Here is a 24202-nt window from a genome sequence, read left to right as displayed (position 1 = left end):
AAGCCTCCCACAAGGATGGTCAAAACATCAAAACACCCGGGCAATGTCCCCTGCGCAACGTCCTTGCAGACAGCCAATTCTCTCACCCCAGAAGCGAACTGCAGTTTCTCAACTCCCCAGAGCAAAGAAGACGAATGAACAGACATCAACACGAACGTAAGCATTGGCCTAAAGTAGCCAGGATGATGCAGAATGAATGGCAGGGCTTTGGAAAGGCCCCTTTTGGGGACCTTCAAGCTGGATGGGGGTTCTGGGAGTGGTAGTCCAAGGGCTGGAATCAAAGCAAGAGGAAGCCTTGAGGTAGCTTGACAAGGCCCTGGGAATGGGAGACATAGAACAGGGGGTGGAGGAGCCCGCAAAGGCAGAGCAAAGACTCTGCTTCGGATTTGGGAAGGAACGGCATGTGCTTTGGAAAGAACGCAAAGCGGTCCAGCTGGAATCGAGAACAAGCCTGGGTTTTATGGTTGGGGAAACGGACAGCGTGCTCCATTCCTCCTCTGACATTCACAATTCCAAAAGAGGATTTCTTTTCCAGAGAAAGAGATGGACTTGAATTGTGTCCCACTCGCACTGGCAGCCCTTTCTTTTTAATCCGTGACCCAAAAAGGCTTCGTGCAACCTCTCCGCAAAGAAAAACAACCCTTTTTCCTCCTGCCTGCTGGTCATTTTTCTTATTTTCTCCTACGTTTAGTTTCTTTTTCAATGATGGATGTTGGAATGTGTTGCTTTTTTTCTGTTTCGCTCTTTTGAGTAAATGGCTTTGATTTACTTTCATGGCCGGAATCACTGGGTTGCTGTGAGATTTCCGTGCTGTCAGGCCATGTTCCAGAAGCACTCTCTCCTGATGTTTCGCCCACATCTATGGCAGGCATCCTCAAAGATTGTGAAGTCTGTGGATATAATGTCCATGGTGGGAGGCTTTCATGGCCGGAATCACTGAGTTGCTGTGAGTTTTCCGTGCTGTCAGGCCATGTTCCAGAAGCACTCTCTCCTGACGTTTCGCCCACATCTATGGCAGGCATCCTCAAAGATTGTGAAGTCTGTGGATATAATGTCCATGGTGGGCGGCTTTCATGGCCGGAATCACTGGGTCGCTGTGAGTTTTCCGTGCTGTGTGGCCATGTTCCAGCAGCACTCTCTCCTGATGTTCCGCCCACATCTATGGCAGGCATCCTCAGAGATTGTGAGGTCTGTGGATATAATGTCTGTAGATATAATGTCCAGAGTGGCAGGCTTTCATGGCCGGAATCACTGGTTGCTGTGAGTTGTCCGGGCTGTATGGCCATTTTCCAGAAGCACTCTCTCCTGATGTTTCACCCACATCTATGGCAGGCATCCTCAGAGGTTGTGGGGTCCCTTGGAAACCAGGCAAGTGGGATTTATATATCTGTGGAAGGTCCAGGGTGGGACAGAAAGAACTTTTGTCTGTTGGAGGCAAGTGTGGTTGTTGCAATTGGCCACCTTCGTTAGAAAAATCCTCAGAAAACAGAGGAATTCTAGACACAAAACAATCAGGGCCAGCTAACACCTCCCAACAAAGGATTCCCCCAGGCAGGAAGCAGCCAGGCTTTGAAGATGCAAGGCCATTCCGTGCTAATAAAGGTGATTAATTGCGACATTCACACTTGTCTCAAACAGACAAGAGTTTTTTCTCCCACCCTGGACATTATTCCACAGACCGCTTTGAATCCCACCCACAAGAGAAAAGCGGGATAGGAATGAAATAATAATAATAATAATAATAATAATAATAATAATAATAATAATAATAATAATAATAATATATTATGAAATCCAGCATATCTGTCTTGTTTGCTGTGTCATAATAAAATAATAATATAAACTCCCACTTGCCTAGTTTCCAACAGACCTCACAATTTCTGTGAGGATGCCTGCCATGGATGTGGGCGAAACGTCAGGAGAGAATGCTTCTGGAATATGGCCATACAGCCTGGACATCTCACAGCAACCAGTGAGTCCAGCCATGAAAGCCTCCCACCCTGGACATTATATCCACAGACCTCACAATCTCTGAGGATGCCTGCCATAGATGTGGGCAAAACATCAGGAGAGAATGCTTCTGGAACATGGCCATACAGCCCAGAAAACTCACAGCAATGCAGTGATTCCTGCCGTGAAAGCCTCCCACCCTGGACATTATATCCACAGACCTCACAATCTCTGAGGATGCCTGCCATAGATGTGGGCAAAACATCAGGAGAGAATGCTTCTGGAACATGGCCATACAGCCCAGAAAACTCACAGCAATGCAGTGATTCCTGCCATGAAAGTGTCCCACCCTGGACATTATATCCACAGACATTATATCCACACCACAGACCTCACAATCTCTGAGGATGCCTGCCATGGATGTGGGCGAAACATCAGGAGAGAATGCTTCTGGAACATGGCCTCCCGCTCTTTAATTCACAAGGAAAGGCCCTGGCTTTCAACTCAAGTCTCTGGTCGAAGAACTGGGAGGGGGAAAGTCAATAAGTTTCTATAAAAAACACCAGGCTTCAAAGCAAGATAAAGATCAAAGCGAGGAAGGTCAAAGCAGAAAATGTAATATCTTCAGCAAGATAAAAGCCGGAGAGGAAAACACAGGAGAGGAGATGGGTCTGCAAAAGGCAAAGGAGCCGGGTAATGGACAGGAAAGGGTAATGGTCAGAGAAGAGGAAGGGATGGAGGAAGAGAGGCCCAAACGGGGCTTATTTGATTGACCAGGGCCAGCCCAGGCCATGTCTCAATACCCTTGGAATGGACATTGGGTTATTTATTCCAGGTGCGCTCTGACCAAAGCAGAATAAACTGGGACTATGACTTCCATCGACCTGGACTCTATATTCCTATTGATGCATCCTGGCATCACATTGGCCTTTTTCGTTGCCGCATTACACTCTTGGCTCCTAAGACTCCTAGATCCCTTTCAATGGGCTATATACAGAGAAACCTCCCCAAACACTATATTCCTATTGATGCAGCCTAGAATCGCATTGGCCTTTTTTCGCTGCTCCATCATACTCTTGGCTCATGTTCATGGTCTACTAAGACTCCTAGATTCCTTTCAATGGACTATATATAAACTTCACTAGACACCATATTCCTATTGATGCAACCTAGCATCGCATTGGCCTTTTTCGCTGCCGCATCACACTCTTGGTTCACGTTCATGGTCTACTAAGACTCCTAGATCCCTTTCAATGTGAAACCTCCCTAGGCACTATATTCCTATTGATGCAACCTAGCATCACATTGGCCTTTTTCGCTGCCGCATCACACTCTTGGCTCACATTCATGGTCTACTAAGACTCCTAGATCCCTTTCAATGTGAAACCTCCCTAGGCACTATATTCCTATTGATGCAACCTAGCATCACATTGGCCTTTTTCGCTGCCGCATCACACTCTTGGTTCACGTTCATGGTCTACTAAGACTCCTAGATCCCTTTCAATGTGAAACCTCCCTAGGCACTATATTCCTATTGATGCAACCTAGCATCACATTGGCCTTTTTCGCTGCCGCATCACACTCTTGGTTCACGTTCATGGTCTACTAAGACTCCTAGATCCCTTTCAATGTGAAACCTCCCTAGGCACTATATTCCTATTGATGCAACCTAGCATCACATTGGCCTTTTTCGCTGCCGCATCACACTCTTGGTTCACGTTCATGGTCTACTAAGACTCCTAGATCCCTTTCAATGTGAAACCTCCCTAGGCACTATATTCCTATTGATGCAACCTAGCATCGCATTGGCCTTTTTCGCTGCTGCATCACACTCTTGGCTCACATTCATGGTCTACTAAGACTCCTAGTTCCTTTTCAATGCGAAACCTCCCTAGGCACTATATTCCTATTGATGCATCCTGGCATCACATTGGCCTTTTTCGCTGCCACATCACACTCTTGGCTCACATTCATGGTCTACTAAGACTCCTAGATCCCTTTCAATGCGAAACCTCCCTAGGCACTATATTCCTATTGATGCATCCTGGCATCATGTTGACCCTTTTCGCTGCCACATCACACTCTTGGCTTGCCGCCACCCAGCGGTCTCTACGACTTCTAGATCCCTTTCCACATTCCAAGGCCTGAAACATACGAAGGATGATGAGAGCAACCCAGAAGGGCCTTCTCTTCCAAGCTACGTCCTTCGCCATTACAGGGAGACAGATGTAGCTTGTTTATGCTACTTGTTGCTGACTTTGTCGCTTTGTTTTGAGAAAAAGAAATGGTGAGAAACTCCAGCAGCAAGTTGTTGTCAAAATATTTCCAAAAGCATCCTACAAAGTAACAACTGAAATTAACCAGAAAATCAAAACACCAAGATAGTAACATCAGTCAACTGTAACATTGTGATATCCCTTTTTAAACCAAACAGTAAGTAGTTACTAGTTAACTCTTTATCCCCAAGTTTGGTTTTTTAAAGAAAAAATCAGAGGTGTTTTAGAAAGGTTTTGAGCCCGAAAGAGTGTTTCTTGCCCAAGGCCACCCAATGGGTTTCTATGGCCAATCTTGCACTGGAAACGTGGCCCACAGAAGCCGGGTCCAACCACCCAAACCCATGGCGTGGCTACAGTCAGCCCTTCGTATCCACGGATTCTGCACCGGTGGACCCAACCATCCACAGCTTGAAAATATTTCAGAGAAAAGTATCAAAAAATCAAAGCATAATTTCACAATCTTACATAATAAAAAGTAAAGGTTTCCCCTGACGTTAAGACTCTGGGAATTGGTGCTCATTTCCATTTCTAAGCCGAAGAGCCAGCGTTGTCCGTAGGCACCTCCAAGGTCCTGTGGCCAGCATGACTGCATGGAATGCCGTTACCTTCCCGCTGGAGCGGTACCTATTGATCTACTCACATTTGCATGTTTTCGAACTGCTAGGTTGGCAAAAGCTGGGGCTAACAGCGGGAGCTCACTCCGCTCCCCAGATTTGAACCCAAAACCTTTCGGTCTGCAAGTTCAGCAGCTCAGCGCTTTAACACACTGAGTCACCGGAGGCTCCCATCTTACATAAGGAATGCCATTTGACTACTCCATTGTATATAATGGGATATGAGCCTCCATGGATTTCGGTATCCACAGCAGTTCCTTGAAACAAACTCCAGTGGATACCGAGGATCCAATGCAATTCTTCTTCCCCAAAAACCATCTGAACCATTCTGGCAAGCGTTCCTGAACCAGAAACCAAAACAGGCCCAAATAACTTCCACACTCCGTTTTCCTTTATGCACCAGCATGGCCTTTAATAAAAACAGGTAGTTTTTCCTTCCTTTCTTTCTTTCTTTCTTTCTTTCTTTCTTTTTTTTCACCTTTTTAAGCCATAGTTACTTCGTCTTCTCTTTCTTAAAACCAGATCAAAATCAAAAATTAAAAAATAATCCATAAAAAATGTGGTATAAAAATTCACTTCCATCTGCTACATCACAGGGCGAGATCTTCTGCTACACAAATATGCCGACTTCCCGTGGTTTAAATTTCATTGATGCCTTTAAGTACAAAAACTGCACCCACTTGCCCTCCTTTCCCCTCGAATCTCCCCAAAAACCGGCAAAAGCCACCAGAAACCCACACCGTTGTGGCCCCCTCCCCACAGAAACCATGTTTGTTAGTAAACTTAAGAAAAACAACGACCTGTATTTAAAACGTTATCATCTCTATTAGATTAACTTTCAATGGAGTTAAAAAAAATCCCACGTCAGTTGCGATTTTCTTTATTTTCCCTTGGCTCCCTGAGCGTATTGTTTAACTGTTGCTATCTTGGAGGAAAAAAACAAACAAAAAAAAGAGATTCTCCGTTGATGGAAACCCACCGAGATATCCTTGTTTGCTCCAAACCCACAAGTGCTTCTTGAAAAACAAACCAAAAATGAGAGAGAGAAATCCACAGAAGAAGAAAGACACAAGAGTTTGGTTGAAGTTGCCATCAAAAAGCAGGAAGATCCAACCAATATCCTCCAAGACCCGTTCCAGCACAAAACAAGGGGCTGTTTGTGTAGATGATGGTAGATTCAACTCCTTGGAGGAACAGCTTTCATGGGGGAGAACCTCAAAGACATCCATGGAAAAGAGGATGGTCATCACCAATGGACCAAACGGGAAGATGGAAATCGTCAATGGACCAAACAAGAAGTTGACCATCACCAATGGACCAAACGGGAAGACGGCCATCGTCAATGGACCAAACGAGAAGATGGCAATCATCAATGGACCAAATGAGAAGTTGACCATCACCAATGGACCAAACGAGAAGATGATCATCACCAATGGACCAAACGAGAAGATGGTCATCACCAATGGACCAAACGGGAAGACGGCCATCGTCAATGGACCAAACGAGAAGATGGCAATCATCAATGGACCAAATGAGAAGTTGACCATCACCAATGGACCAAACGAGAAGATGATCATCACCAATGGACCAAATGGGAAGACGGCCATTGTCAATGGACCAAACGAGAAGATGGCAATCTTCAATGGACCAAATGAGAAGTTGACCATCACCAATGGACCAAACGAGAAGATGATCATCATCAACGGACGAAATGAGAAGATGTTGTTTGCCATCAATGCCAATGGACCCAAATCACCAACTCAACAGGGAAGATGGCCATCCACCGTTGCCAACGAAACCCCCAATGCGACAGAGTTTACAGCAGACCAAACAAAGAAGGTAGATGGAAAGCCAAAAATACGTAGTCGAAATCACCGCCCCTCGCCGTATTAAAACTCATCCGCTATTTACATTTCCCAAAAGTCTGGCAGAGAGGCAAGAACTTCACCATCTCAGTCGAAAAGCCAACAGACGGTGTTCGCCTCCCGAAAGCATCGTAACAGATGCCAACTTGGTGAGGTCTCCAAAGCAGTAGCAGATCATCCAGGACCAAGCTGTAAGGCCTCGAATTTGCCCAGATGGTTCCAAGATCCACTCCGGTTGCGTTGACTCCAAAGGCTGGGTCAGGATGGGATGCTCGGCTGCCCCCGCGTTGCGTCCATCAGCCGGAGTCCCTCGTGACATTTGGCCGGATCGCGTCCAGCCTGGAGTGTGACGTCCTTCCCTGAAAAGCCGCTCAGTAGATGACCTCGTAGACAGTGGCCTTCTTGTCCCCGGAGCCGGTCACGATATACTTGTCGTCGGCTGAAATGTCACAGCTTAAGACGGAGGACGATTCTTTTGACTGGAGGGAAGCAACCAAAGGCAAAGGGGGACAATGAGGATTTTAAACACTCTTCCGTCTATTTTTCCTTACCACGCTGTATCACAATCAAGATAGGAAACAATAATAATAATAATAATAATAATAATAATAATAATAATAATAATAATTTTATTTTTGTACCCGCCACCATCTCCCCAGAGGGACTCGGGGCGGCTTACAGATATAAAACCAGCATACACTATACAGCATACAGTAATATCAAATACAAAAACACACAAATAAATTTAAAAGGTATTAAAAATCACAATAATTATAAAACACATGAAAAACACAGCAATAAAAACATAAAATGAGCTGGGCAAAGTGCACTGAGTGGAACTTGTAAACAAGAAGGAAGATTAACAGGCATCCTCAAAACTGCGGCCCTCCAGCTTCTTACACCTCCAACTCCAAAATTCCTGATCACTGAATAAGCAGGCAATAGGGGCTTCTGGGAGTTGGGGTCCCAGACAGCTGGGGGGCTGCAGTTTTGGGGGTGTCTGCTACAGAATAAGCACATCACAGAAAATGGGGTTTTCTGACCCTAGTCAGAACTCAAGGGCCACCTAGTCCATCTGTCCGCCAGGAAGGAATTGATGACCAAGGCATTCTCACGAGATGCCCACCCAAACTCTGTTGGAAGACCTCCCAAGGTGGAGGGTCCATCACCATCTGAGGCTGAATTTATTTATTTATTTTATTTATTTATTTACAGTACAGTAGTTTCACTTATCCAACACTCACTTATCCAACGTTTTGGATTATTCAATGCATTTTTGTAGTCAATGTTTTCAATATATCGTGATATTTTGGTGCTACATTCATAAATACAGTAATTACTACATAGCATTACTGCGTATTGAACTACATTTTCTGTCAAATTTGTTGTATAACATGTTGTATAACATGATGTTTTGGTGCTTAATTTGTAAAATCATAACCTAATTTCATGTTTAATAGGCTTTTCCTTAATCTCTCCTTATTATCCAACATATTCGCTTATCCAACGTTCTGCCAGCCCGTTTATGTTGGATAAGTGAGACTCTACTGTATTTATATTCCACCTTTCTCACCCCGAAGGGGACTCAGGGCGGATCACATTACACATATAAGGCAAACATTCAATGCCTTTAACATAGAACAAAGACAGAAGACAAACGCAGGCTCCGAGCTGGCCTCGAACTCACGACCTCTTGGTCAGAGTGATTTGTTGCATCTGGCTGCTCAACAGCCTGCGCCACAGCCCAGGCTCTTAGTCCAGAAGTTCTTCCTATTATTGAGGTGGAATCTCCTTTCTCACATCGGTTCATGTTCTGGTCTCTGGAGCAGCGGAAAACAAGCTGGCTCCACCATCTACTAGGCGTCCCTCCTGATCCCCTTTCAGTCTTCTCTTCTCTCTCATATCCCTGAGCCATTCCTTCCAAGGCTTGGTTTCCAAATCTCGCAAAACAAAACCCAAGGTGGCCAAGAGACCCTCTTACCTGGAATATGCTGGCTCCGTAGGGAGTCCTCCACGCGTTGAGCAAGTTGTCCTTCCCGGTGCTCACAAACCACTTCCCTGCAAGCAAAGCGGGGGGAATGCCCCGAGATTAGAAGCCAGAGTGACCCCGAGGAACATTTTAAAAACACCAAAAACCCGTAAATATCTTTTGTGTAAGTCAGGGTGAAAGCAATGGGCCCAATTTTCACCAACACGTTAGACTTCAGCAACTTTATCTGAGCCGCTGGGAGGCACCTTCTCAATTTGTACATGCACTGTTTAATAAATGCCTGCTCCAAATACACAAGCAGAGGCCCCATCCACACAGATATATAACAATACAGTTTGAGGGTTGTTGTATGTTTTCCGGGCTGTATGGCCACATTACAGAAGTATTCTCTCCTGACGTTTCACCCACATCTATGGCAGGCATCCTCAGAGTTTGTGAATATATGGAGAAACTAAACAAGGAACGTTTATATATATCTGTAGAAAGTCCAGGGTGAGAGAAGAACTCTTGTCAGTTGGAGGCCAGTGTGAATGTTGTTGTTAATCACCTTGATTAGCATTGAATAGCTTCATCTCCTGGCTTCTTCCTGCCTGGGGCCATCGTTTGTTCAGAGTCGTTAGCAGCCCCTGGTTGCTATGGTTTTTATTCTTATGTCTTTCTCACCCCGAGTTTTAACTTAAAGTTCATGTGGTCCGCCCTTGTTTTCATTGTTTCCTTGATTTGTATTGTAATATTATTATTTTTATTTAAATATAAATTTAAATATAAATATTATTATTTATTGTATTGTTCACTGTGTTGTGGTGTGTTGTTCTTTTATATGCTGTTTATATTGTATTGTTCTGGGCATGGCCCCATGTAAGCCGCCCCGAATCCCCATTGGGGAGATGGTGGCGGGGTATAAATAAAGTTTTATTATTATTATTATTATTATTGATTCATGTCTGGAACTCCTCTGTTTTCAGAGTTTGAACTGCATTATATGGTCAGTGTAGACTCATATAAGGTAAAGGTAAAGGTTTTCCCTTGACATTAAGTCCAGTCGTGTCCAACTCTGGGGGTTGGTGCTCATCTCCATTTCTAAGCTGAAGAGCCGGCATTGTCCATAGACACCTCCAAGGTCACATGGCCACTGGCATGACTGCATGGAGTGCCGTAACCTTCCCGCCAGAGCAGTACCTATTGATCTACTCACATCGGCATGTTTTCGAACTGCTAGGTTGGCAGAAGCTGGGGCTAACAGAGGGCGCTCACTCTGCTCCCTGGATTTGAACCTGTGACCTTTCAGTCCATAGGTTTAGCAGCTCAGCGCTTTAACACGCTGTGCCACTTGGGGCTCCATATGAGTCTATACTGCCGTCTAATCCAGTTCAATGAATGGTAGTATCGATGGGGCCAGACATACACGCAGGCATGCTTTGCGCTTTGCTTGCATCCTCTCGTGTTGTGGGTTCTCCACTGAAGGCAGCCATTCACCATGACTGTAATTCATATATGCCTTCATGAAATGACAAAGTCCCTTCTTGTCTCCCATAAAGCCATTGATGTGCAAGGCAGGGCTTCCCTGATTCACGGCAGTCCTTGGCTGCCCCGTCAAGCTCCAGTGGGGGTCCCATGGGTCGCACCTCCCCGCTTTGCCTGGCTGCCTGTCCCTCCGCTTGGCAACGACATGCTTCCCCCACCAGCACATCCTTCCCCAACAACCCAGGGACCCTCCTGCCCCAGGCCACTCACCACAATAGGCAAACTTCAGCGAAAGGACACAGCTCTCGTGGAGGTGGAGCTGGTATTTGTCGGGCTTGGTGTGGTGCAGGACCTCCACGTTGCTGCTCTCCATGCCCACCGCCAGCCACTCGCCCGTCGGGCAGTAGCCCAGGGAGAAGATCTGGGGAGGGAAGAGAGCGCAAAGGTGGGCGCAGCCAGGACGGGGCCAGACTGGGACCACCCTTGGACACACATCACACAAAATACAGCCTCGGATAGTAATCTAGAGGATACAAACCCTCCCTGAGTTGCAAATATCCAACTTCCAAATGACTCCTAGTGAAGAACGGGGTAAGACAACAGGAAAGTGACAGAACTATCCCTCTGAAGAAAGGGAAATCCACTCCTGAAAGAGTTATTATCATTGGGGGGGGGGGGGAGGGTCTCCTCCGAAGCTTTTTCCCCAATCCTCATTTCCACAACAAGCCAAATTTTCCAAAATCTAATCACTATGTATCATGATTTTTTTTTCTGGGTAATAAATGTCATTTTCTATTTGGTTCCATCATAAAAACATGGAAAAAGTTTATCAAACTGCAAGGAAATGAAATCCACTCCCGAAAGAGTTATTATCACAGGGGAAAGGGGTCTCCTGAAGCTTTATCATCAGTCCTTGTTTCCAAAATTCCATTCTCACAGGGACAGAAAGTGAGGTGCAAACTTCTGAACAGGGAACAGGCGGCAAAATAAACATCAGTTCTATGGTCATTCAAATAATAATATAATAATAACACTTTATTTACTTATATTCTGCCCTATCTCCCCATGGAGACTTAGGGTGGATCACAGTACACATACAATGCCATTTGGACAGGATAGAACACAACAGAACAGACAGAAAGGAGGTATGTTGGGCCGGGCTGTGGTGCAGGCTGGTGAGCAGCCAGCTGCAATAAATCACTCTGACCAAGAGGTCATGAGTTTGAGGCCAGCCCATGGTGGGGTGAGCACCCGACAATTAAAAATTAAAAATAGCCCCTGCTTGTTGCTGACCTAGCAACCCGAAAGATAGTTGCATCTATCAAGTAGGAAATTAAGGTACCACTCATAAAGTGGGGAGGCAAATTTAACTAATTTATGACTCCATGAAAATCATCCAGCTGGCGTTGGAATGAGGAAGTGCCTTCGCAGTGGATGATGAAGCAGCTTCTCCCCCGTGGCCGGAATCGAACATCTCCTCAGGAGAAGGTTAAATTGCCTCTGCGTCTGTCTCTGTCTTTGTTCAAGGTGTATATGGCATTGAATGTTTGCCTTATATGTATACAATGTGATCCGCCCTGAGTCGTCTTCAGGGTGAGAAGGGCGGAATATAAATACTGTAAATAAATAAATATGTTGTGTGGAAGTCCAGCTTCGGTGCCTTGGAGGCACAATTATTCAAATGCCTTCATAGGCCCATATTAAAAACTAAGAGCCACCGTCTGGCTTGAACCCTTGGGTCTATGCAAAACCCAGTCATTTCCTTTTCAAAAAATAAATTCAGAGGGAGGTTTTCTGAAAGAGGATTCCAGAGTCACAATGGTCCCTCTGAAGTCAGTTTTCGGCCATCAAAAACATTTTGGAAGGTCGGCATTCGCTTTTGGAAAAAAGTAATGAAAGGAAGGTGCTAAGGGCCATGCACGTTTTCCCCACAATGGGTTCTCCTCCTCAGCCCAAAGAACGCATTCCTCCTTGGAAGCCAAGAAGGAAGGAAGGAAGAGGAAAAACAGTGGTCCCTCTTGAAAGTATCACCTGACGTTCACACCCTTATACATTTTCTCATGGGAGCATTCATATAAAACAAAAGACTGAGGTTTTCTCCTAAGACATAGTGTAACATCAGAAGAAACCCACTCCTGACCGCTTTCCCTCCTGGTTTAGAAGCAGGCTAAGCCCCATCAGAAGAAAGTAGTGGGCCCGTTTTGAGACAGCATGGTGTCGTGTAGTGGTTTGAGAATTGGACTACGATTGTGGCTTGATTCCCCACTCAGCCATGGAAACCCACCGGGTGATCTTGGGCAAGTCACACACTCTCAGCCCCAGAAAACCCAATGAAACAGGAAATAACACTTTGAAAACAGGAACAGATTTCCTTATTCAAAGGCTGATGGCCATCTGTCAGGAGTGATTTGATGGTGTACTGTGATTTCTGTTCCTGGGTGATAAATGTCATTTCCTAGTTAGTTCTGTCATAGAAACATGGCAAAACTTGATTACACTGCCAAAACTTTGTCTTTGCACAAGGGACATGGTGCTATGATAGCACATTATGGTTTGCTGGGACACTGTCCACCAATTTCACTGCGTTTTAGCTACAAAAACAAAGTTTCTGAAGTAGAACAAGGACTTTCAAAGTAAAGACAACCCAATGAAACAGGAAATAAGACTTTCAAGCTAGGAACAAATTTCTGCAATTATTAAAAAAATGTTTTTTATAAAAACTTTGAAAATTCACCAGAAATCTGAGGATAAGTCAAACATTCTTAGATTTGGTGAGCTAACAGTGGTAAATGTATAAAGGTGAAAGAGAGTCCGAGGGTGTTCTCACCTGGGAGGTGAAGTCATGCTGCTGGAGCTGCCGCCCTTCCCGGAGGTCCCAGGAGCGGACTGTGTTGTCCAGGCCGCCTGTCCAGAGCTTGGTCCCGTCGTGGGAGATGTCGATGCAGCTGGCCCCGTCCGTATGGCCCTGGAACTGCCTAGAAAAGGGGGCCCAGGTGAGGCTGGGGAAAGGATGCGGACCCCACCCCTGACCCCGACACCTGAGGAAGCGGTCCACGGGGTTGGATGCGGGAGCCCTGTGTCCAATTCTGGGCCAAACAACCCAAGAAGGATACAGACAAGATGGAAAGGCCAAAGGTTTGGAAACTAAGACTCTTTCTGAGGAGCGCCTGAGGGAGCTGAGGAGGGTTGGCTTAGAGAAGAGAACGTTAAAAGAAGGGGACGTGAGAGTCATGTTTAACTATTGGAAAGTAGAAGCACTCTTAATGCTTACAAATGTGTAAGCCTGCAGGTTAGTCGGACTTTTGGATCTTGACTTTCATAACCTGACTCTTGCAGCGAAGACAACTTGTTCCCCTACCATGTCATTAATTCCATGTAAGCGTGGGAATCAAAGCCCCATTCACAACCTCCTTTCAATCCCGCCTCCCCATCCTGTCGCCTGGGCCTGCAAATGGGGGTCATCAGCCTCCTCATGGCCATCAGCCTCCTCAATCCCAGTTGTCTTCTGACTCTGTAATTCTGAGAGGCCACTGAGTGGGAACCCGTGGAAGGATCCCCAGATCAGGCTGGTGAAGGGATTGATTTTTTGATGCTCTGCCAAGGGCCAAATGAGGAAGAGATGGGACAAAGGATGAAACTCGGTACAAGGGAACTTCGAAGGAGAAAGTCCTGGATTCAATCCTCAGATGTCTCCAGGAAGGACTACGAAAGAGCCTGCTGTAGAACCCATGGAATTGACAACAACCCAAAATAAAGCAGAAGGTCCCAGATCCAGTCTACATCTCCAGGTATGAATCCTGCTCAATGATTACTGGGAACAGGTGGGCCAAGGGGTGCTTTTAGCATGGAGTCCTCTCACCTGACCAGTGTCTGGTTGTGGAGGTCCCAGACGGCGATGTTGCCGTCGCTGCAGCAGGAGAAGCAGACCTTGGCGTCGGGGCTGATGGCCAAAGCGTAGCAGGCGGGGGCCGAGGAGGTCAGCTCGGCCTTGATGCGGGGCGTTGGGGAGGCCAGGTCCCAGATGGTCAGCGTGCTGGCCTCCCCGCCCACAATCAGCGTCCGGCCATCTGGAAGCAGCTTGCAGGAGCGGATGTAGTTGTCCCGGTTCTGGAGATCAAAGAGCATTATATATAGTTCGTGTGGACTCACATGCCATTGAGCTGCAGTATACAAGGCCCAACATTTCAGTCCCAAAGCTCTAAGCCAGTGATTTCCAAAGTGGGAGCTACCGCCCCCTGGTAGGCGCTGGAGCAATCCAGGGGGACGGTGATGGCACCTATTAGGACACGAGGGCTGGGCCAGGGGAGGGGCGGGGCCTCTTTCCAAGAGCCTGAGACAGGGCTGAGGATCTATGCCTCTCCTGAGGCTCTTGTTGGGACACAGAGGGCGGAGCTAGGGAAGGGGGCGGGGCCTCCTTCCAAGAGCCCGAGATAGGGCTGAGCCTCTATACCTCTCCTGAAAGGCCTTTTAGGACTAAAGGGCAGGGCTAGGGGTGGGGCCTCTTCCCAAGAGCATGAGACAGGGCTGAGCCTCTATACCTCTCCAGAGAGGCCTTTTAGGACTAATGAGTGGGGCTAGGGGCAGGGCCTCTTCCCAAGAGCGCGAGACAGGGCTGAGCCTCTGTATACGTCCCCTGAGATGCTTGTTAGAACACAGGGCGGGGTATAGAGGTTCAGCCCCATCAGGCACTTGGGAAGAGGCCCTGCCCCCTCCTCTAGCCCCGCCCCCTGTGTCCTGGTAGGTGCTGCAGGACAGGGATAGAAGCTCAGCCCTGTCTCAGAGCTCGTAACTCCACCCATCCCAGTCCTGGCTGCCCATCTGTAGCCCCGCCCACCTCCCCCTCCCCCTCCCAGCCCTGCATCTTGGACTGGGGAGATACTCAGCCCCGCCTTCTTGTGCAGGAGCCACACCCACACCTCTAAGCCACACCCCCTTTCCAGGGGGCACTGAGTAATATTTTTTCTGGAAAGGCGGCTGTAGGCCAAATAAGTTTGGGAACCACTGGACTAGATGGCCCCTCTGTGGGTCTCTTCCAACTGTGTGAGTCTATGCGTCCACGTGTGCCTCCCAGGTGCTTACCAAGCAGTCCAGCTGGGAGACGGGGCTCTTGGTGCCCGGCTGGCTGATGTCCCAGATCTTGACGCAGCCCTTGCCCCCGGTGTAGACGTGCCGCGTGGGGTTGCTGATGGTCACAGCGCAGACCACCTCCCCGTGGCTGAGCGTGTTGATCTGCCGCGCGTGGCGGGGGATGCCGGGGCCGGCCAGCGCGTCGTGGGGGAAGGGTACCGGCTGCATCTGCCCGTCCGCACTCACGTGGAAGGAATATGCTCTGCAGGGGGAGAAGAAGCCCAGAAGCACCTACATGTGAATGCAGAAGGCCAACTCTATCTATCTTCCATCTAAATTAAGAGTGAAGCCCTTCCATTGAAGTTAAGGGCTTCAAACAGGCCTCGCACATCAAAAGCAATGCTTCAGATAAATAAAACATGGAGTGTTTGGAGGAGAAAAATAGATAGGGTTTGACTCACGGTTTGCCACCGGGGATGGAGGCCAGGCTGGTGGGCAGGACGGGGGCCCTCATGGGCGGATGGGGGTCAAAGCCGACCTGGAAGCAAAGAAACACCTTCAGGCTGGAAAGAAAGCTCCCAACAGACCCCAAGAGAAGGGCAACCAGACAGAGGTATTGCAGATTCAGATGGAAATGCTGAATAAGACAGCCTTTGGTTGGTTTTATTTTCTTCCCATTGATTATACGAGGGTTATCCAGAAAGTAGATTACGTTTTGGAATTAAAAATGAACAAAGTATAGGAAAAAATATTTACGATATAAAGTTGAAAGCCACACCCAAATACCACTTCTCAACATAGTTGCCATTCAAATCTAGGCACTTATCATAGCGATGAATGAACTTGGCAACTCCTTCCCCACAAAACTCTGCCGCTTGCATCCTCAACCAGCCGGTCACCCCTTTCCGCAGCTGCACATCGTCGCCAAAATGCTGCGTTGAGGACACAAGTGGCAGAGTTTTGTGGGGAAGGAGTTGCCAAGCTCATTCATTGCTATTGCAAGTGCCTAGATTTGAATAGCGACTATGTAGAGAAGTGGTATTTGGGTATGGCTTTCAACTGCATATGGTAATTGTCTTCTCCTATACCTTTTGAGGACGCAAGTGGCAGAGTTTTGTGGGGAAGGAGTTGCCAAGCTCATTCATTGCTATGATAGGTGCCTAGATTTGAACAGCAACTATGTTGAGAAGTGGTATTTGGGTGTGGCTTTCAACTACATATGGTAAATGTCTTCTCCTATACTTTTGAGGACGCAAGTGGCAGAGTTTTGTGGGGAAGGAGTTGCCAAGCTCATTCATTGCTATGATAAGTGCCTAGATTTGAATAGCGATTATGTTGAGAAGTGGTATTTGGGTGTGGCTTTCAACTGCATATGGTAAATATTTTCTCCTATACTTTGTTCATTTTTAATTCCAAAATGTAACCTACTTTCTGGATAACCCTCGTACAATACCGTCCACACCCTAGACCAATAGTTCAATAATGGGAGTTCATCCAAAGCAGCTGATTCTTGAAGGCTGTCAAAAGGATGGATCCCGCCTCCCAAGGATTATTCCTCAAACCACAAAGTCTTTGGAATTCCTAAAAATATCGCAGTCTGCTTTGTGGGACAGATTACTAAGGATAGGCTTTGAAACGTGTTCCTACCGCTCCGAAGCTGACCATGGGGGAGCGTCCATAGGCAGCGGCTGCAGCGGCGGCAGCAGCGGTCATCTGGGAAGGGATGTTGTGGAGGCTGGCGTAGGCCCCGGGGCTGGCGAGGGAGCCGTTCATCTCATGGTGGCCCATCATGGCAAAAGGGGTGGCGTAGGAGCCTGCGATGGAGATGGGCGCCCGCAGGGCAGAGGCTGAGGGAGCAAAGCAGAGGAAGGTTTGAGCACATGAAAGGCTTGTGCCCTCTCTCTCTCTCTCTCTCTCTCTCTCTCTCTCTCTCTCTCTGGGCACTGAACTGGGGATTGGCACCTTCAGCATTTGCGTACTTCGCTTAGCGGTTCAGCCGCCCCTGAGCACACTAATGCACTCCAGATCTCAATACAAGATTCAAAGGATCTCTCCAAAATACTGAACGCATCTGTAAAATAGAACCCCTTGGAGAACCCCTTGAAAGCCAGCCAAAGCCTAGAATGGGTTCCTTGCCTTTCTGACATGGGAGCCACCAGTCAAGACTCCTCTGAACAATAATAATAACAACAACAACAACAACAACTCTTTATTTATAACCCACTTCCAGAGCATATATAATTAAAACAATAACAGTAGAATAACATTCATACATTCATAAAATACATAGCGAGCATCATGACTAAATGTTGGGGCTATTTAGAAATTACGGGAAAGGCAGGCATGTGCAAAAATGCAAGGAATAGGGTAATAAGTCATTGAAAGTACAAAGGGTTGATATACCCACAGAGTCCATCCCCGAGGCTATGGGAGTAAGTAGAGAAAGGTTGGAAATCCACAAAGGGTTTGTACCCACATTAATGCACTTCAGATTTCAATATGGGATTCAAAGGAGCTCTCCAAGGTGCTGAATGCAGCCGTGAAATTGGTTCAGCACCCCGGAGAGTTCCTTGAAAGCCACCCAAAGCCTGGAATGGATTTGCTGCCCGTCTAACATGATAGACATCAGCCAGGAGTTCTCTGAAAGCCAGTGAAAGGGTCAACATACCCAAGGGGTCCATTCCGGGAGGCTTTCCCAGCATCGGTCGGAGGCCTGGAGTGGTGCTCGTCCCAGGGGTCGGCGCGTCACTCCTCGGGGTGGGAGTGTTGGATTTCAACCCCGGGGTGGATGACTTGTCATTCTGCTCCAAAAAGGACTGATTGAGAGACAGTTTGGCAATTCACAATCAGAAATCCACAGCAAAGGGAGAAAGGGTTGGGCACAGTGGGATCTCATTCTGAGACAGCCTCAGCTGGGTTTGATGCAGTCCCTGTCTCTCCCTCGGGCATATCCAATCATTCTCCTCCCATTTGGGGACAGAAGCAGAGAACTGTGCTCTTCGGCCCCAACATGCATGCCACATAAGGCTCCAAGTAGCAAACTGTCCTGTTTTGTCTTGCAAGAACAGCCTTAAGACACTTTGGTAAGTAAATGAAAACTGTTTACTTCAGTAAAACATAAAGTACAGCACACTCAGTGGAATAATGCAAAAGAATTCAAGGAAGTCTTAGGGCAAATGCAGTTCTTAGTCTCTGATACAGTTCCAAATCAAATAGCAGTCTTACTTCAGGCAAAGAAACAGCAATAAATCCAGATGCAGACTTGGAGCAGGCACACGGGGAGCGAAGGCATTAGAGTCAGTTTGTTACCAGCAAGAGCTGGCTGCACCTGCTTCTGCTTTATAGCCCTGAATCCCCTCCCAGCTGCTAGGGCAGTTCCCAATTACTCAGCTGCAATTCTGGCAGCTATTCTAGCTAAACGACGTCTCTGCTCTGTTTCCTTTCGCCTCTCCTGAAATGTGGGTACTTGCAAATTCTCCTCCTCAGATTCCAACTCACCCTCAGATTCATGGACACTTTCCTGCTCCCCTTCCTCTTCTGAAGAAGAGGAATCCCTAACATCAACTAACAAGTGGCCCAAACTCATTCCCTGTTTTGAGAAATGGTGAGATGTGGCCCGTGAGCCTCAGTGATCCAGAAAGCAAGAAAACGGGACACATGGCACCCATTCGCCCCTTCATAAACCCACCTACCCTTTCTAGGTCTAAATGAGAACCCATTCTTGACTTCAATCAGAACACTGGCGAAGAGATGAATGAGATCGCTATCAAAACCAAATCAGCACCTTGGACAATTCTATTAGAGCATGAGCTAAACTGTGAAATGGATCCATTGCCCCGCTAACGTGGGGTCCCTCCCAATCTGCTCCCGTGTGACTTACATGGCCCAAGTCTTTCGTCTTGGAGGAGGGGGTGCTGCTGGACGAGGCGACGGAGGCCGGGCTGTTTGGGGCGTCCTTCTTCAGGCCCCGTCCCTTGTCCATCCCGTTCTCAGGAGGCGAGTGGGCAGGGCTCACCCGGGGGGTGGCGGGGTCCTTCCGGGGAAGAGGATGCTCATTATATTCTGCCCCACATGACTCCCCTCGTGCCCTCCCCTGAAGTGCAGGATTAGATTGCAGGACTGCAAACGACAGGTCCTGGGGTCCCCAAAGGGCGATGGAGCCACAACAGCGTGGATTTGAGATGTGGGGAGTTTGGCGCAGAGACCAGACGGGAAAGAAGGAAACGCTTACTTCGTTGGAGACGTCCACCACCAGGTCGTCGCTCTTGTCTCCGTCACTGTCCTGAAAAAGGAGCAACTGCTCTGTTGGAAAAGACAAAGCGAGGCCTCCTCCAAATGGACCATCTGGCTCGGCATCTGGCTCAGGCCAAACAGAGGCCAGTCCCTTCAGCCCTGTGACCAAACAGGGTTGGTCTGCCCATGGATCTGCACCCCATAGGACTTACGTATCGGCTCATGCTGTCTTTCTCCTCAGCTTTGCGCTTCTTGGGCTCGATGCCATACTCAGAGGAGCTTCTGTGCTTCTCACTGTGCCTCAAACTCTCCGACGGAGAGATGGAGTTATTCTGGAACAGAAGAACGAAGAGACGGTTGCAGGAAGAAAATTCGACATATTTATGTAACAACACACTGACCCTCTCCGGTTTCACTTGGTTTCAGAGGCTAATCCAGGTCTGGCCTGGTCACTGTCGGTCAGTCTGAACACCACAGTCACCCAGAGCCAACAGCATGAGGACTGATGCGCTCCTTCCAGAGTTTGGCTCTGAAAAGGAGCGACTTCTCAAGTTACGGCTTCACAGAAGGTTTGGTCTCCAACATTTCCAGTCTAGGAAAGAAACCCAGGAGAAAGGCAGGGTCGCCGGAGAGGAGACCGAAGTGGGATGGATAGAGCTGACTTCCCGTTTATTGACTGGAATAGAGGGTTGAATGAAAAGTAATGCCTCCACCTTCGTAACTCCTCAACAGGTGGCAGTCCTGGTCTGTGGCAGGTACTGGCTTGTTCAGTAGACTCTCCTCTACAGTTCCATTTGGTGGGAAGCCTTAGCATTGAACGGTTGTGTTGTTAAAGGGCAAAGTATGGAACCCTGCACAGACGGGGAAGCCTTAGCATTAAACGGTTGTGTTGTTAAAGTGCGAAGTATGGAACCGTTTAATGCTAAGGCTTCCCCGTCTGCGCAGGGTTCCATACTTCGTACTTTAACAACACAACCGTTCAAAGCTAAGGCTTCCCCGTCTGCGCAGGGTTCCATACTTCGTACTTTAACAACACAACCGTTCAAAGCTAAGGCTTCCCCGTCTGCACAGGGTTCCATACTTCGTACTTTAACAACATAACCGTTCAAAGCTAAGGCTTCCCCGTCTGCGCAGGGTTCCATACTTCGTACTTTAACAACACAACCGTTCAAAGCTAAGGTTTCCCCGCCTGCGCAGGGTTCCATACTTTGTACTTTAACAACATAACCGTTCAAAGCTAAGGCTTCCCCGTCTGCGCAGGGTTCCATACTTCGTACTTTAACAACACAACCGTTCAAAGCTAAGGCTTCCCCGTCTGCACAGGGTTCCATACTTCGTACTTTAACAACATAACCGTTCAAAGCTAAGGCTTCCCCGTCTGCGCAGGGTTCCATACTTCGTACTTTAACAACATAACCGTTCAAAGCTAAAGCTTCCCCGTCTGCGCAGGGTTCCATACTTCGTACTTTAACAACATAACCGTTCAAAGCTAAGGCTTCCCCGTCTGCACAGGGTTCCATACTTCGTACTTTAACAACACAACCGTTCAAAGCTAAGGTTTCCCCGCCTGCACAGGGTTCCATACTTCGTACTTTAACAACACAACCGTTCAAAGCTAAGGCTTCCCCGTCTGCACAGGGTTCCATACTTCGTACTTTAACAGCATAACCGTTCAAAGCTAAGGCTTCCCCGTCTGCGCAGGGTTCCATACTTCGTACTTTAACAACATAACCGTTCAAAGCTAAGGCTTCCCCGTCTGCGCAGGGTTCCATACTTCGTACTTTAACAACACAACCGTTCAAAGCTAAGGCTTCCCCGTTTGCGCAGGGTTCCATACTTCGCGCTTTAACAACACAACCGTTCAAAGCTAAGGCTTCCCCGTCTGCGGAGGGTTCCATACTTCGTACTTTAACAACACAACCGTTCAAAGCTAAGGCTTCCCCGTCTGCGGAGGGTTCCATACTTCGTACTTTAACAACACAACCGTTCAAAGCTAAGGCTTCCCCGTCTGCGCAGGGTTCCATACTTCGTACTTTAATAACACAACCGTTCAAAGCTAAGGTTTCCCCGCCTGCACAGGGTTCCATACTTCGTACTTTAACAACACAACCGTTCAATGCTAAGGCTTTCCCGTCTGCGGAGGGTTCCATACTTTGTACTTTAACAACACAACCGTTCAAAGCTAAGGCTTCCCCGTCTGCGCAGGGTTCCATACTTCGCGCTTTAACAACACAACCGTTCAATGCTAAGGCTTCCCTCCGAACTGAACTGTAGAGGAGAGTCTGCTGAACAAGGCAGTCCTTGCCGCAGACCAGGACTGCCTTCTGGTGAGGAGTTACCAAGGTGGAGGCATTACTTTTCATTCAACCCGGGCTGGTCAAGGAGAGAAGTAGGGTTCACGTGGGGTGAGGATCTGGGCATTTTCTGGCTCACCGTCTCAAACTCATACATCAACATCAGGCGCCTGCTTTGCACATTGGTTGCCATGGCAGAATGGAAGAGGCCCAGGCTCCAAGCCCTTTCTAACCTCCAAGCCCCATATAAACAGGGGTGGAGGGTCTTACAAAGGGGCAACCTGCCAGTCATGTTTGCAGAGCTGCAGCCCCCTTCTTCCCCCCTCCAGCGCCCCCCAAATCCCTCAAAGAGAGAAAAGCGACGCTCCCAAGAGCCCCCTCCTCTCGTTTGTGTTTCCCTCGGCAGCCGCAATAAGCCGCGTTGCCAACCAGGCCGGGTTCTTTCTTTGGGGCCGCTCAGGCTGAAAAGGGCCTCGGCCCCCAAAGAAACTGCCCCCGGCCTTTGAAGGCATTGATTTGGGGCCAGCTTCCACGAAGTCCGGTCGCGGCTTGAAACAGGCCTCTTGTGTTGGGCCGATGCATTTGTTGCACGGGATCCGTGGGGAGGGGGATCTTGGACACAAACCCAGCAGATTCCAAAAACCCACTGCGTCTGTTGCCATTTCTAAGCCACTTTCAGCCCTGATTTTAAAGGTGGGATATAAATGATGACGAACTGGGATGTTGTGTAGTTTTCCGTCTGTGTTCCAGCAGCATTTACTCCTGATGTTTTGCCTACATCTTTATTATTATGATTACAGTAGTCTCACTTATGCAAAATAAATGGGTTAGCAGAACATTGGATAAGCGAAAATGTTGGATAATAAGGAGGGATTATGGAAAAACCTATTAAACGTCAAATTACGTTATTATTTTACAAATTAAGCAGCAAAAACATCATGTTTTACAACAAATCAACAAAAAAAGCAGTCCAAAACATGGTAATGTTATGTAGCAATTACTGTATTTAGGAATTTAGCACCAAAACATTGCAATACAGTAGAGTCTCACTTATCCAAGCTAAACGGGCCGGCAGAAGCTTGGATAAGTGAATAACTTGGATAATAAGGAGGGATTGGGGAAAAGCTTATTAAACGTCAAATTAGGTTATGATTTTACAAATTAAACACCAAAACTTCATGTTATACAACAAATTTGACAGAAAAAGTAGTTCAATACGCAGAAATGTTATGTTGTAATTACTGTATTTACAAATTTAGCACCAAAATATCACGATATATTGAAAACATTGACTACAAAAATGGCTTGGATTATCCAGAGGCTTGGATAAGCGAGGCTTGGATGAGTGAGACTCTACTGTATATTGAAAACACTGACTACAAAAACATTGACTACAAATAAAGATAGAACTGCATAAAATGAAGTTGCAGTAGCAACATTGTTGGAAATTAAATCCATAAGAGAAACAGAGAAACAGCTGTGGATCGGGGCAGGAGGCAAACTACGTTGGATAATACAGAACGTTGAATAAGCGGATGTTGGATAAGTGAGACTCGACTGTAATAGTAATAACGTAATGGGGTATTTTTGCTTCCTGTCTGCAAACTTCCCCTCCTTCTTCCCAAAAGTCTTTAGAGCTTTACTGCCATTTGTTTGGAAAAGGGAGCATCACGAGGCTTCTCTCCGCATGAAAATATTTTCCAACAAACATCAGAGTCAGCACTGGGGACTCTCCCACCAAAGTTAGGTAACTTCCTTTTGTTTATGCACTCTTTTATCTGCGATGTATTTACCTGCAACCATTTTACCTTTTTGAACCTTACCGGAGCACCATGTGCATTGTTCTCTCCTCTTTCCTACCATAAGCATCTATATCTATATCCATATTTATATCTATCTATATATATAAAAGGGTAATGAAATTTCGGCCTAGGGCAAAACAACAAAACTACACATCCCAGAAACACCAAACTTGGCAGCACAACCCCTCATCCATGCCTCTACATTCATACAACAACAACAAAAACGTAAAATAAAGTCCTAACTAGAGGTAGAGGAATCATTGTTTTTATCCAATTGCTGCCAGTTAGAAGGCTAAGCTCCGCCCACCTGGTCTGCTGACAGTTAGAAGGCTAAGCTCTGCCCACTTGGTCTCCTAGCAACCCACTCAGCCCAGGGCCTCAGTTTCGCTGTTTAGTTTAAAATTGAAATGGTCAGAATATTTTTATATATATAGATGATAGACAGTCAACTCACAGTTAACCGGCACCCGTGGGGAGTGGTTGATGCCGGATAACAGAGAGTCATCTCTGGTTGATTGAGAGTTTGTATTAATGCTGTGGCCGTCGACTCTCATTTAACCGGCACCCGTGGGGAGTGGTCGATGCCAGATAACTGAGAGTCATCTCTGGTTGATTGAGAGTTTGTATTAATGTTGTGGCCGTCGACT

General features: G+C 47.2%; 1 protein-coding gene across 7 annotated transcripts in view; it reads right to left on the bottom strand.

Moving 5' to 3' along the window:
• Positions 1-5225: 5225 nt before the first annotated feature.
• The window catches only part of LOC100558179 (TLE family member 3, transcriptional corepressor), a 49434-nt gene continuing 30457 nt past the window's right edge, over positions 5226-24202 (bottom strand). For 4 of the 7 annotated variants that reach the window (XM_062963182.1, XM_062963183.1, XM_062963185.1 and 1 more), the window contains exons 9-20: positions 19672-19791; positions 19458-19508; positions 19107-19259; positions 17895-18042; positions 16874-17073; positions 15688-15764; positions 15239-15488; positions 14019-14266; positions 12987-13134; positions 10430-10580; positions 8687-8763; positions 5226-7184 (exon numbers count right to left, since the gene is read on the bottom strand). In XM_062963182.1, coding sequence (XP_062819252.1) covers positions 7077-7184; positions 8687-8763; positions 10430-10580; positions 12987-13134; positions 14019-14266; positions 15239-15488; positions 15688-15764; positions 16874-17073; positions 17895-18042; positions 19107-19259; positions 19458-19508; positions 19672-19791 — 1731 coding nt within the window. In that variant the 3' untranslated portion in view covers positions 5226-7076. The remainder of the gene's footprint in view (positions 7185-8686; positions 8764-10429; positions 10581-12986; positions 13135-14018; positions 14267-15238; positions 15489-15687; positions 15765-16873; positions 17074-17894; positions 18043-19106; positions 19260-19457; positions 19509-19671; positions 19792-24202) is intronic. The other 3 variants (XM_062963184.1, XM_062963187.1, XM_062963188.1) reach the window with 1 other exon arrangement.

This window comes from Anolis carolinensis, unplaced genomic scaffold (genome assembly GCF_035594765.1).
Source record: "Anolis carolinensis isolate JA03-04 unplaced genomic scaffold, rAnoCar3.1.pri scaffold_11, whole genome shotgun sequence".
In the NCBI taxonomy this organism is placed as follows: Eukaryota; Metazoa; Chordata; class Lepidosauria; order Squamata; family Dactyloidae; genus Anolis; species Anolis carolinensis.
Note: the sequence above shows the minus strand (reverse complement) of the source record. Positions and strands in the feature narration are given on the sequence as shown.